At 53.3% G+C, this 14531-nt stretch overlaps 1 protein-coding gene across 1 annotated transcript in view; it reads right to left on the bottom strand.

The window, feature by feature from the left end:
• The window catches only part of CASTOR2 (cytosolic arginine sensor for mTORC1 subunit 2), a 51268-nt gene that overhangs the window by 14150 nt on the left and 22587 nt on the right, over window positions 1-14531 (bottom strand). Inside the window, exon 2 of the mRNA XM_074345969.1 lies at window positions 6118-6188. Within this exon, the coding sequence (XP_074202070.1) occupies window positions 6118-6188 (71 nt within the window). The remainder of the gene's footprint in view (window positions 1-6117; window positions 6189-14531) is intronic.

A 14531-nucleotide genomic window follows, 5' to 3' on the forward strand; every position in this document is an offset into this window, starting at 1 on the left:
ATAGAACAGGAAACTGAGGCTCAGAGATGGAAGCTGACTGGCCCAAGGTCATGCTGCAGTACATGATGGGGGTGAGGGGTAGGGATGTTTCATTCTGGGGGTGGCACACCTTCCAGACCCACCTTGCCACCGGCCCTCTGTGGGGTGTTGAGCAAACTCCTCTTGTAGGGCTTAGCTTCACAACTGTAAAGTGTGGGTGTCCGGGAACCCGGGGTTCCAATGCCCCAGTCTGACACCATGGTCCCACCCGCAGGTGGACACTCCGCTGCCTCAGCCTCAGGACTGCCCTCTGTCCCCTGTCCATCATCCAGTGGGGTCCTCAGTGAGCACGTGGGGGTGGCAGCACAGAACCCAGGCTTTGGGCTCAGACGGGGACAAACTCTAGTCCTGGCTCCATCCTTTCCAGTGGAGGCTGCCGGGAAGCTGCTGCCAATACAGTGGGGAAGGCTGTTCCCTCTGAGTCCATGAAGCACTGGGGTAAGTGCATTTTCAGGGGGTGCTGGAGTCGCCAAGGCTCTGCTCCGAGGGGTCTCTTGGCAGTTTCGGACAGGCCCCAGGCTTGAGGCTTGAGGCCGACTGGAAATGGGGGCGTAAGTGGGTGGGCAGGGGATGGCGAGCAGCCCACAGGCTGCCACTGCCCAGAGATTTCAGGTCAACCCAAATGCTGGCCAAGGTCCGGGCGGCCAGTGAGCGGGGAGGGGTCTGTCTACCCAGCTCCCGGCCTCTGGGCCTGCTGCTCCCGGCTCTCAGCCCTGGATGGAACCCAGTGAGGTGCTTCAGGCAGCAGGCCTGGACGGAGAAGCCGGTCAGCTCTGGGTCAGTGGTCACTTCTCTGAAGCTTCCAGAGGGCAAGCTCTGTCAGAGCAGCAAAGCAGGAGGCCACAGAGCTCGCTGCCTCTGGCTCTGGGAACCCCAGATGCTGCCCTGGCACTCTGGGGGAGAGGGGAGGCCTGCCTGGGCCCCCTCCTCACCCGGGCCAAGCCTCTGGGTGCCCAAGGTGCTGCTCTGGGGCTGTGGGGATGGGCCGCCGGGAGGTTGGCCAACAGGGAGTAAGCTCGCCCTTCCCTAGAGGAGAAGTGGACCTATTCCAAGACTGAAATGGAGTATTATTTCTGTCACTGCCCATCGTCCAAGACCCTAAAAATAGCCTCTCAGAGCTGAGGACGCTCCTTGGTGGATCGCTGGGGACGCCTGCCACCTTCCAGACACAAAGTCAGCAGCTCTGTCTCTGGCTGCCCCCCCCCCACCTCACCAAGAGTCCCCCATTTCCGGCTTCAGGACGCGTGGTTCCCTGTGCTACGTGTTCACGCCCTCCACACAGTTTGTCAGGCTTCTCCTACCCTGCCTGCTGCAGGGTCAAGAGTCCTGGGGTCAGGTGGGTGGGTTTCACCTTGCTGTGTGACCCTGGGCAAGACCAGCACCTCTGCTGTCCGAGGTTGACAAAACCCTGAGCCTTTCTGTTACAACTCTGCTGGTGGTAGTTTTGCTGGTTTCTGGATGGCAGTTGGGGAGAACGTATTAAGAGTTTTAAAATGTGCAGTTTCACTGTAAAGGAGTAGTTACTCAAGGGACAAAGAGTCATGAGTATAAGCGTCCAACCCAAAAGCATTTCAAATGAAGACCTGGGAGCTACATAAAAGTCAATGTCAGAGCCGGTAGCCGAACCACAGTTCAACTATGACAGAATACTATGCATCTGTTTAAAACATATGTTTTCCAAGACACTCAGCATCGCTAATTTTCAGAGAAATGCAAATCAAAACTACAATGAGGTTATCACTTCACACCAGTCAGAACGGCCATCGTCAAAAAGTCTAGTAATAATAAATGCTGGAGAGGGTGTGGAGGAAAAGGAACCCTCCTACACTGTGGGTGAGAATGTAAACTGATGCAGCCACTATGGACAACAGTATGGAGGTTCCTTAAAAAGCTAGAAAATAGAGTTGCTGTATGATCCATCAATCCCACTCCTGGGCATATATCTGGAGGAAACTCTAACTCGAAAAGACCCATGCACCCCAATGTTCACAGCAGCACTATTTCCAATAGCCAAGACATGGAAACAGCCTAAATGTCCATCGACAGATGACCAGATAAAGAAGGTGGGCATCGTCCCCATCAGTGTTTATGGGGAGGGCCAGCTTCAGGGGAAGTAAGAACCGGCTCGATCAGAGATCCAGGCTCCTTCTCTCACCTGGACCTTGTGTAGAGGGACCCCTGCTGGGGGCAGTACTTTGCCCCAAGGCTTACTGAAATGGTCAGTTATGAGCTTAGAGCCAGGAGGGCGATGCCAGGAGCGCTGATGGGCACTGCACTGTTAGCCCCAGCGGACAAGCAAGGTGGATGTGGCGACTACCTGGTGCAAGTCATACGGCCCTGCGAATGCCTTACGGAAATGAGGGGGAAGGAGGCGGTCCTGTTCAGGGATTAAGCCACGGAGGCCCCAGTTGCTGAGCAGCTTGCTCAGGAAGTAGCAGAGCCTGGATCCGAATCCAGGCCTCCCCATCTTAGCCCTGGGGGAGGCCAGCAGCTACTCCTTCACACTTCCCTCCCTCTGTCTTTTGATCAGTCAGGCCTACAGATCACACCGACACACACAGGGGACTGTGATGGGCGGGGCTCCTCTAACTGCAAACCTGGGGTTCTGCTCACTCCCCAGCGGTCAGGGCAGGGGCTGCTGCTCCTCATTCTGGGTCCCTGATAACATGTAGCACTGCACATAGTAAGTGCTCATTAAATACATAAAAGCTCAAAACACACACATGCACATCGCTTCTGTTTGCCACCCAGACACACAGTATCCATTTGAGCCAAGAACCTCTAAAACCCCACGGTGAATGAGCTGTCTGGTTAATGTCACTGACCATCACCCCTCCCTCCCAGGAAAGGTCCAGTATCTTACATACAAGTGAGCTGTGGACAGCTGCTGGTTTCTAACTGTAAAACTTCACGCGGGAGTACTGCCAGCGAACAATAACCGAGGCACCCTGGCTCATGTTAACAGTGGCCAAGGGAGGCCCTTTAGTGAGAAGCAACATTTGCAGAGCTGGGAGACAGGACACCTTCCTTCACATGGTGGGCGCAGCCAGCGTCCCTCCCTGGTCCCTCCGGGGCAGCCACAAGACGAGACTCCCTTTCTGAAGAGGAGCCTCCTGAGAAACCCGCACACACCCCTTCCAGAGCTGAGGCGAGAGGGTGGAACTCAGCATTACTGCCTCTCACTGCGGCTCCCACCCCGCTCCACCCCAAATCCTGCCCTCTGAGAGACTTCCCCACTTCTCAACTGCTCCTGACCCTGGTCTGTTGGGAACCACCACCCTTCTCAGCAGTATTTTCTTCTCATTTTGGCCGAAACCACCCTGAAGGCATTTCCAAGTTCAAATCAGCCCGTCACTCATAGTGACTCCGGGCACATAAATGTCAGTTTCCTCACTTGTAAAATGGGTCTTCTCTCTTCAGCCTCCAGGCCACTGGAATGATCCCAGGAGGTGGTGCGCCTCTGCTGAGCTCCAGTTACAGTGAGAGCAGTGAGGCTGAGTGGGAGTCTGACTTTGCGTACCTTCCCCCCGCAGCTCCACAGCACGAGTGAGAGAGATACTTACCACTTAAAACAGAGGTACACAGTTTTCTCTCGGGCAGAGATGGATATCCAAGCAGCCTGGTGTACTGACCAGGAAGTGAGACTGTCACTCAGAAGTCACAGAGTTCAGGACAGCCAGTGGCTGGGCCACTCTTCGGCTGATAGTTTAAACTTGCCTCCCCATGCCCCACCTTCCCAGGACCGAAGTGCAAGCCGACGGCCTCTTCGTCTCCAGCTGGGAACCTGCACCTCCTGGTCTGCCCTGCTTTACCCTGCTGAGGGCCTGCTCCCTGGAAACACCCATAAAGGGCGCCAGGAGTGAGGCCTGGGGTGGCTCCATCACATGTCTGTGCTTCAATGTCCTCATCTATAAAACGAGGATAAGAAGAGTCGTTTCCAGCGTTCCGCACAGTGTCTGCGGACAGAAGCACCGTCAGGGCTGGGGAAATGTCCACCTATGTCGACTCAGGGGTCAAGTCTCAACCCTCTGGTCTTGCCTCCTATTTCAAGGGCCTCTGCTGTAGGGTCTCCTGGACGGCGGGCATCCTTTCTCATATGCCCTCCCAGCATCCATGCCCTCCTTGTGCAGCACCTGCCACAAGGGCAGCTCGACAATGAATGGTGTAATTAGCTGGCAGGCCCTGAGGCCCAGGGGGTTGGAGGTGGTGCCTCTCATTCCGGCTGCATCTCCAGGGCCCAGCAAGACGCCCGCACATGGCCAGTGCTCAGTAAATACTGCCTCCCGCCACCCCTGGGCGCTGGCTCAGAACAACCAGCCACTCAGCTCAGCTGAAGGACAGCCAGCTCTCTGGTTATTGACAATTCCCGCAAACACAGCCTTCCAGGGCCTGCAGAACCGGCTCACCAGGTCCTGCAGCCTCCCTCCCTCCCTCCCTGCTCAAGGTATTTTCTCATTTGCTGCCTCCAGAGGGAGAGTCAGAGATAGAGCCTGCTCCCATCTGGGAAGACGGATTGCACAGAATCTCTCTTCCCAGAGAAGAGATACCCTGGGGTGTTCCTTCCACATCCGAGGTGCCCCAATTCCCAGCAGTTCTGAGTGCCCATGAGAAAAGAAACATGTGTTTGGGTTGCCCAGGCAGACACTCTTCATGTGACTGTGTTTTGTGGTTAAGGCAAAATTCCCATCTAAGGCGCCTGTCCTCAGAAAATGTTAGATGAATGAATGAGTGAGTTGAGTGAGTGACTAAACGGGTACTTTGATGGTGGGGCAAGGCCTCCCATGGGGTCTGCCCCATCCATGCTCTGGCCACACAGCTGCCCCCTAGGAGGCAGAGAGGGACACTGTACCTCTTGGGATGTGGGGGGCCAGGCCCAGCCCCCCATACTGGTTTGGTGCCCGAGACCAAGCGCACGTGAGGATGACAGAGTGTAGTGGGGCAAGTTGCTTCCCGGGGCTTCACTCTCTCACCAGTAATAGGGTCAATACCATTACTCCAGCAACGAGAATCGAGAATCACAAAACAGTCAACTTCTGACCCCACAATGCCATTTCTCAGGCCCCGTTTTGGGAATTAACCTGCGTTAAGGATAAGTTCCTAAATTTCTCACTGGAGAACAGCTAAAACAACTTTAATGCCAACCGTAGGGGCCTGAGCGGGGAGGCAGGACTGCTGCGGGAAGGCTCTGATGTCTCAGGAAGTTTTTAAGGTGAAGTGAAAACGTTTCTATAAATTCAAGGAGACCACCTGAGAAAGAATTAGAATGAAAATCAAGAAAAAGTGACTAGTAGTTGTCTTTGGGGTGGGACTAGGGTTTTAAAACATGTTAGATTTGTTGCATTCTCTGCGTGTTTGGAAGACTGTAACTCAGCTCTGGGGGGAGCTCAGCTGGTGGGTCAGGACATGCGACTCCTGCCTCCGCTCCCAACTCCTCACTGATAACCGCAGGGCAGGTGACGACCCCTCTGCAAGTAATGCCTATCACTCAGCGTTCAGCACGAGTGATGCTTGCCGTCACTTCAGAGCAGGACAAACATAATGAACTTAAATAATAAAACTAAAAGGGTGTGGGGGAGGCGGGATGGAGTTTCTTTTTGGTGTGATGGAAATGTTACGGAATTGGACAGTGGTGATGGCCGCACCGTCTTGTGAATATCAAAGACCGCTGAACCTCTGCACATTGTAAAATGATGAATTTCGTGGTATGTGAGTTATATCTCAATTTTAAAAATGGAAGGAAGATAAAGGAAAATCATGAAAGGATGGTGACTGGGGCTTGTTTCCGTGAGAACAAGGACTAAGGACGATTTAATACACCCCCCCCCACAGTCAGTGCCCCAGAGAGCATGCCCCTGGCATTTCTGGCTGCTTCAGCTCCTGCCCCCTTTTAGCTCTGAGGCCTTTCCTGAGGGAAAGTTTCATGAGTAGAAAGGGAGGGGACCAGCCAGAACACAGGGAGAGAAGGAAGCTCTGCCGACTTCCTAACCCACCAGCAGGTGGGGGCGGAACTAAGGCAGCGCCAGCCAGCACTGACCGCAGGCCCCCGTCCAGCTCAGGCCCCAGGACAGAAGCACTCACCCAGGAAGCCCTCCTCGTCGACGATGATGGTGTAATCCTCCGGCGTCTCGGTCAGACTGAAGAACTTGCACCTGGGTGGACAGACAGACAGACACAGGTTGTCATAAGTCCCGGCAGACCCTGTGGCTGGCAGCCACCCACCTGTGACCCCGCGGGAGATGACTCAGTTTACCCAGAGTGCTGCCCCAGGCTGCTGGGGGGCTGCTTGTCTCTCCTTCCAGTGCCCCAGTTCTGACTCAGGAGGTCCCAGAGAGGCCTAGAGATGCTGACTGTTCCCTCTGCAACTCCCAATCTTTGGGGGCCCCTGAGCCAGCCAGCCTCCAGGGTCCTGTACTGTCCCCAGGGCAGCTCTGGCAGGGATCATGCAGATGAAATATCTTTTCCACAGCAACTCCCATTGCTGTCCATTCCGACCACTAGGACTGTTGCTGTCCCTGCAGCTCCCCTCGCCCTCTGCTGCCCCCCCCCGGTCCTGGCCCCTCTCCTCATCAACCTGAGAGCTCCCACTGTCACTTAACTGACAGCCCGGCCTTTAGAGTACTTTCCTTCCTTGCAAGAGAGAGGAGTGTGGCTGACTGCCATCTTGGAGCACGGATCTCCAAACTGCCACATGTCGCCTTTGGTAATACTGTTTAGCCTAGGGTGTAAGTTGCTCATTTCCACCCCCAAAATGAGACCATCAATTTCCCAAGGCCAGGGTGGGGTCTGGCAATCACTCCATCTGTATCTCGTCCCTGCTGGTCTCAGCCCTGAAGCACACTCTTGGTGACTGGCAGACATGCTGGGCTCTGGGTCCAGACAGCCCTTGGGCTGAGCTTCGAAGCTTTCCATCACCAGGTGAGGGGGGTTACCACCCCTCCATGCTTGTCTCCCCGCGCCCTGTCCAGCTAGAACAGCCCCCAGACCACTGTGCAGGCAGCTCCAGGGAGAGACGGCATGCGAAGGCAGTAGTGTGCGGGAAACGGCCCATGGTCATTTATTCATCTGGGGTCACAGATCTCAAGTGTCAGGCCCAGCACGGGCTCCATGCCCAATGTGTAAAACCCATCCATCACGGGAAGTCATGACAGAAAGAGGGCCAACGAGTAACCCCGGCAAGGGCCCAAACGTCGCTTCTACAAAGATTAAAATGGAAAAGCAATCTTGATGTAGAAGCTGTGTCGCAGCGAATGGGGGTGGCAAACTTCAGGGATCTCTCTCCTCCTGGTCCCCCGATCCCGGCAGCCGCCCGGCAACGCTGAAGCCTTATCAGCAGAACCCCTGAAGCACCCTTTTCACTTTATTCTTTAAATTTTTCACAAGGAAGGAGAGCAACCAGAACTGGCAGGAATGCAAATGGTACAGTTGTTTAGAAAACACCAGTTTCCTAAAGAGTGAAACGTACGTGACCACAAGCAACCCTAATCCTGGGTATTTACTCAAGAGAAATGAAAACACATGGCCACACAAGACCTGTATGCAAGGGTTTACAGCCTGTATGTGCAATCACCCCAAACTGGAAACAACCCAAATGCCCTCCCTTCAGCTGGAGAACTGGATAAACTGTGGCATATCGACACCATGGAACACTGGTCAGCAACAAGGAGTGAATTACCGATCTGTGCGATAACATGGATGACTCTCAGCTGCATTTTGCTAAGTGAAAATCAGACTTAAAAGGTGACACGTTATATGATTCCATTTATATGACTTCCTGGAAGAGGCAAAACGGTAAAGATGGAGAACAAATTTGTGGTTGCCCGGATTTGGGTTGGGGTTGACTTGTGAGGACCACTGGGGACCTTTAGGGGTGACAGACTGTTTGGTATTGGGATTGTGGTAGTGATGACAAGATCATACACGTGTCAAAACTCAAAAGAACTGTACCCTAAAAGGGGTGAATCTTACTGTATATGTAAATGATACCTCAGTGAACCCAACTTCAAGGAAAATGCTTGCGCCAGAGTCGTAGACAAGGTGGCATTCTCTGTTCTCTGCCTCCGACATTCTGCTCAACCAGCAGCACAACTCTTCAATTTCCCTCCAGCTCTTTGGTTTTCAAATTACATCTCTGTCCCTGCCTGTCCCATATCCAATTTGCAACTATTGCCTAGAAAAATGAAATCTGTAATTGCTGGGGGACAACGGCAAATTATCACCTTAGTGAGTGGCAATCACTGGTCTGGCCCAGCTTCTTTTTGGGGTGGGGACCCCTGTGTGCTCAGAAAGAGCCTCGGAAGCACCCCCCACCCCAAAGTCACCAGATTGCCACGAGCAGGTACTCCCTGGGTAGAGAGCCCCGTGAAGGCAAACAGATGTGGCACTGGCTCCCCGTGCCCTCTTGGCGGTGAGGGACACTCCAGAAATAGACCATGTCAATGACCCTGGAGGGCATAAACACCAGCAGAAGGCAACATCAGCCTCTATATAAATGGGGAATAAATATGTTGTTGATGTGGCCTGTCTCCAGGGGCCGAGGGCCAGCTGTTGGACATCCATCTCGGAATGCGCACTTTGGCACAGGCAGGCCTCCAGGAGGGCGAGGCAGCCAGAGGGACCTGCCGCTGTTGCTCTGATCATTAAACTCAGGAGCAGACTTCCTGCTCTCCTAATGTCACCCCCCAAGTCCTGCATGTCTCTGAGCTCACCCTATCTTCCCTCCCGAGTCACTCTGAGATCTGTTTTCCCCTCTCTCCACCACTCCTCTCCAGGTGAATGCTTGCTAGAAGACCATACTAGCTGCCTGCCTACCTCATCTAGATCCCCCATTCTTGACCTGCCTCCTCAGTCTCATGCCTCCAAAGGCTGACAAACGTTCTTTCCACTGCCCGACATACCCCTCCCTCCTCGTCTTTAGCTGGACATGAGTTACTCATCCTTTATGACCCAGTTTTAGCTTTTTCTTTGAGGTGAAACTTTTTCTGATTGGCACCAGCTACTTTCCGTCTCTCACTTCCCACCATAGGGGTGGTCCTCCCTTGAAAGTAGGTCTATGAGAGGTCATTAAGGCCACTGTAGGCAGCTGGGTTGGTGGTGCATCACACTCTAGGGGAGAGTTCGTTCATCTCAAGTGTATGTGAAGTATGCCCTTTGAGTTGGGCAGTGCGCAACCTATACAACTGCACATGACAGTCCTGAGTGCTTCCCACAATCTATTACAAGTAATGCTCACAGGCAAGAACTATGGGTTCTCTTTATACACACCTTATACCTGACAGTGGCTAAGCAAAGAACCAACACTTGCTGTCTGATGAGCAAAAGAGGGAACTATGGCCACATTTCTACCCCCAAAGCCAGAGAAGCCCTGATCAGCACAAACCCTCCTTGCCTGTGTGTGGCACTGCCTTGACTTACCCTCCTCTGGGAGACACTCAAGTCTCCTGTCCCAACCCCACGCTCTCTAATGAGTCATGAATAGATCCATACCCCAGATGCTGGGTCCCTGGTATTTGTGGCCTCTCTGTACTTTGTCTACAAGTAGCTGGAGAGAGGACCTAAACCCAGCAATTACTCAGCTTGCTGCGGAGTGCTGGTAGGAAACCCGAGGAGGAGGAGAAGTGTTTGCCCTCTAGATGCCCTCATGGTGCTTAGGAACAGAATGAAACAACAGGGGAAGAGAGAGCAGCCTGGGAGAGAGGGAAGAAGACTGGGGTCCTGGAGCCAAAAGACCTGGGTTCCAGTCCCAACTTGGCACCTGGGGGCGGTGAGCCCTGGGCTGCTTCAATACCCTCTACAGTGAGGGGCAGGTTAAAGGTGGACTAGTTTTTGTCCAGCTCCAGCTTGGTCGGAGCACAGGCTACATGGAACCCTGCCAGCTCCACAGCAGGGTGAACCTCGAGGGGCGTGGCAACAAGGCATAGAGAGATGATCCCAGAACCATCAAGTCTGCCTAGAAAATGCTTTTCAAGGACAGGCAAAACCGCCCAACCAGCTCCGATCAGAACCCAAGACAGATCTGCTGCCCAGGCAGCTGGGTAGGTGGTATATTAGGACTCCGGGGGGAGGGCTCATTCATCTCACAGTCTATTTGTGAAGAGTGCCCTTAGAATTGAGCGGTGCACAACCTGTGCAACCGTGTGTGATGATCACTTGGCTGGTCCTGTGGGAGCAGTCAGGTAGATGGGATACAAACCTCTAGAGTCTTGAGCAGTGAAGGAGGGAAGCTGGGGAACATCAGCTCTGGGGAGAGCCCTGGTTTACTGTGGTTCAGGATAAACCCCAGGGATCATGCAAGTCCCCTGTCCAGGGGAGCCAATGCATCCTTGGGCTCTGTGAACAGAGCATGGGTGCCAGATAGTACTAGAGGCCACATCAAGAAGTCCCTGTCTGTTTGGAGCCTCACGGCCCACACGGAACAGGCCCAGAGGAAATGAGGGGACTTTAAACTGTACCCACTTCAACCCAAGGAAGATTCCGGCTGCCGTCTTTAGATCTCTGTGGTTGTTGTGGACCATAGGATGGAAACAATGCTACTGCTTATGACTATGACTTTAGGCAAGTTACTTAACCTTTCTGTGCCTCAGTTTTCTCATGTGTACAATGAAGATAATAATAGTTTCTATTTCATAGGGTTGTTGTTGATGAATGACTGCATGAATACCCACCATGACTATGGTAAGCATTCAAATATGTTGGCTAATTTTCCGTCTTGGAGGGCAGAGGCAGCTAAAGGGGTGTGGGAGGGCCATGGTGAGGGGGCCGGCTTGCGGTCCTAGTAAGAAAAGCTTTAAAGTCAAATGGGCTACAGAGACCAACGGGCTGGTTTGGGAGGTGGTGAGATGTCATTTCTCCAAGGGGCTGAGCCCCAGGCAGGTGAGCTGCAAGGATGCTGCTGCCTCGATAAGGAGGATGGATCAAGCCCCCGCCAAGGTTCTGTGGAGCGTCGAGTCTCCGATTCTTTGAAACCACTGGTTCTTGCACACTGACCCTACACAACAAGCTTTGGCTAGGAAGTCTCCATTCATCTTCCCAGTAACCCAGCTCCCACCAGAGAGCAGCCAGAGAAGGGAGGATGGTTTATGATGGAAGAGATCGACTTAGACTGAAATTCCCAGTGAGTCTGTTGGAGCCAAACTGGCTCTCTGACATGCCACACCGAGGCCTCAAGAATCATCACAGATATCTGGCGTGTCTGAGCACAGGGACCATGCAGATTAGGGGAGCCAGGGAAATGGCCTAACACATCACTGTTGGGTGGGAGCTCCGATCAGCATCCGTCTCGCCTTCTCCAGTCACTGAGTGACTCTCCTGCTGGCTGAGTGATGGTCCTGCAAGGCTGTTCTGCGCTCCCTCCCTTGTTTCCCACACACACAAAGACCCCCTTACAGAGTCAGGATGCAGCAGAAGTTGCCTTTATGTGGAGTCTCACGCAGAAGACCTGGGTCTCTGGGAGAGAGAAGCTAGCTTTGTGGGCCAGACCTCATCTGGGATTGGGCCTCTTTTCCACATAACGTGCCCTGTGTCAGCCAGACCCTGCTGAGGTCACCTGATGCTGCCCACAGAACAAGTCCAGCCCTCTGCATTTAGAGCCTGGTCAGCAGGGCTATGAAATGAGCAGGAGCCTTCAGGCACACTGGACGGAACCTGCAAACAGGACTGAGAACGGCCTTCTAGCACGTTCCAGAGTACTTGTCCACAAGCTGCTCTCATCCCTTCCTTCAGGCAGGGCTTCTGAATGCCCATTCTGAATTTCAGCACCAGCCTGGAGAGCCACAAGTGTTTCTGGCCAAGTGGAGCCTGTCCACTCTGGAAGGAGGGAGGTTAGCCACATCTTTCTCTATGGCATATCACAGCGATGAGATGGAGGGGCCAGGGCCCGACCCGTTTTTGGGGACCACCCATCCCGGACTCTGTCAGCCCCACTGATGCTTTTCTGCAGTGGAGCACAGGAGCCTTGCACACTATATAGTGAGTGACAGATGCACTTCGGGGCGCTCATGGTGCTGGCCTCATGCCTTCCCGGGCTCTTCTTCCCACAGGACAACCAGGAGGAGGGTGTGTGTCAGGCTTTTTTCTCTTAACCAGCTGCAGATTTTCATCCACTTTCCTGGGTCTTCAGGAGGTCCCTCGTGTTACCTGTACTTCACTTCTACTGTCTTTAACAACTAGAAGCTGCTGTTTCAAGTTTTAGTTAGAAATAAGCCCTGTGTCAGTTCTGTGATTTGAAGGGCAATCCCAAAAAATGTCTTCTATTAAGATGGGAAAAAAAAATCTGCTCATGTCTCAGGTGGCCAGGAGAATCAGACAGCATAGGTAATGGGGTTAGAAAATTCTAGGGTGACACACACAGGGAGGACTGGGTAGAGGAGAAGGAACTGGTAAGGTCTGGATAAAGCTCCCAAGACCGAGGCAACAGCCTAATGCAGTGGGCTAGATCACTCAGTCATTCAACAAACAAATTGTTAAATGCCTTTAATGTTTAAAGGCACTGCTTCAGGTGCTGGAGACACACCTTGAATAGCTGGACAATTAGAATTTACATGGGGGCAGGATAAATAAAATAGTGAGTCAGACAGTGGTGCGGGCTGCAGAGCCAATAAAATAAGTGGATTTGCAATTTAAAACAGAGCAAGGAGTGGTTGCTAGGGGCTGTGGGGGAGGGGGAATGGGGAGCAATTGTTCAATCGGTGCAGAATTTCAGTTTGTGATGATGAAAAGTTCTGGAGGTGGATGGTGGTGATGGTTACAGAACAATGCGAATTTAAGTGCTTAATGTCGCTGAGATATACACTGAAAATGGTTAAAATGGTATATTTTGTACTCTGTAAATTTATTATGTACCTTTGTCCACAATAAAAAAAAACAATTGAGCAGGGAAGGTCTTCACGAGACCTGTAGAAGCTGGAAGAGCGGGTATGCTGCTGTTCCAAAGCCTTCAGGTCAGAGTGGCCTTGTGGTGGGGGAGGGGGAATGACAGGTGGTGACATCTGAGGTAATGGGGGAGGGATGATGCCTGTGGCCACTGTAAGGACAGGGTGGGGCCAAGAGATCAGTTAGGAAGCTATTCGTCTACTTCAAGGAGGCTGGTGAGAGCTGACAGTGGCTTGGACCAGTCTGGCGGCGGTGGTGGGTGTGGGTCTGTTTGTGGCCAGGAAGTAATCAACAAATTGGTGCTAGGAGGTTGGTGAGAAACACGAGGCCAAGGCAGGGAACCACTGTCTTCCACGGTCAGCATTCTGGTCAGAGGCCCCAGGAGAGAGGTCAGCAAGCAGAGGTGGGTCCCTGAACTGGCAGAATTCACTCACCTCCGAATCTGGCCCCGACTGACTGCGCTGGTCCTTTCCTCCATGGAGACCTGGGTTGGTGAGGAAGGTGGGGCTCCCTACCCTTGCCCTGAGGGCCAAAGCACAAACCACAGGGAGCTTGAGAACGGCTCTTCCTTCTGGCCATGCCAGAGGCCTGGGGCAGCCGAGCAGGTAGGAAGGGTCCTGGTAGGAATGCCGTCTGCCCATCTGAGGATGGCCAGTTTCTTGTTTGTGAACACGAACCCAAGGGCAGGGCGCATACGAGGCACTGGCTAGTGGTTCCCTTTCTTCTTTGGGAGGGACTGAGATGGAAAAAAGCCCGAGTGGGCATCTTGGCTTTTACTACCCACCCACGATGAGGCTGGAACAACTTACTGGTCCTCCAATCGCCCCAGGTTCCTTAGACTGTGAAAGAAGTTTGAAGATACCTCTCCTGCAGGGTAGTTTAGGGTTTAAGGAAGAGCTCAAGACCCTGCCTGAGCACGTGCAGTCGCTTGACGCAGTGAGCCGGCCTGGGGACCGAGGTGGGACTGGACGTCCGTGGTGGCATTACCGTCCGGGCCGTGCTCAGGCCCTGAAGTGGACTCTTGGCTTCTCTGGTGTTAAACCATCTCTGCCTGACTTTGCGTCTCCCCATTCCTGTGGCCTCCATCCCAACCCTTAACAGCTGTACAGTCAAGTCTCACGCAGCAGTCAATGAGCCCAGCCCAGATCCCCCAGGCAGGCTGAAGACCCCGTCCCAGTGCACTCTCACTCCCACCTGCCTATCACCTCCCCAGCGATGACAATACCCACTGCGGTGCTGAGATGATTCACTTCCTGGCCTGTCTCTGCTGGCAAGGTATCTGTTCCAGGGAGACAGGCCGAGTCTATCTCATCCAGGTCCCCTACGCCTCGTACAGCACATGAAACGGGGTCCACGTGTCATCAGTGGAAATGGAATGAATATGTAGTGTAATTAATGATTCCCATTTTGTAGACGGGAAAACTGACACCCGGTTCAGTGAAGGCAGATATGGCCTTGGGGCCACTGTAATGTGTGGTCTCTAAGGTGGGGGGCAGCCCGGGGGCAGGTGTGGCCCACAGAATATTCCCTATGACTCAGCTCTTCCCCGGGAGCCATCCACCCTCTTAAACATGGGTAACCGGAGACACGGATGAGAGAATTGATAACAGGCTGTAACAAACACC

Source organism: Camelus bactrianus, chromosome 18 (genome assembly GCF_048773025.1).
Source record: "Camelus bactrianus isolate YW-2024 breed Bactrian camel chromosome 18, ASM4877302v1, whole genome shotgun sequence".
Lineage (NCBI taxonomy): Eukaryota > Metazoa > Chordata > Mammalia > Artiodactyla > Camelidae > Camelus > Camelus bactrianus.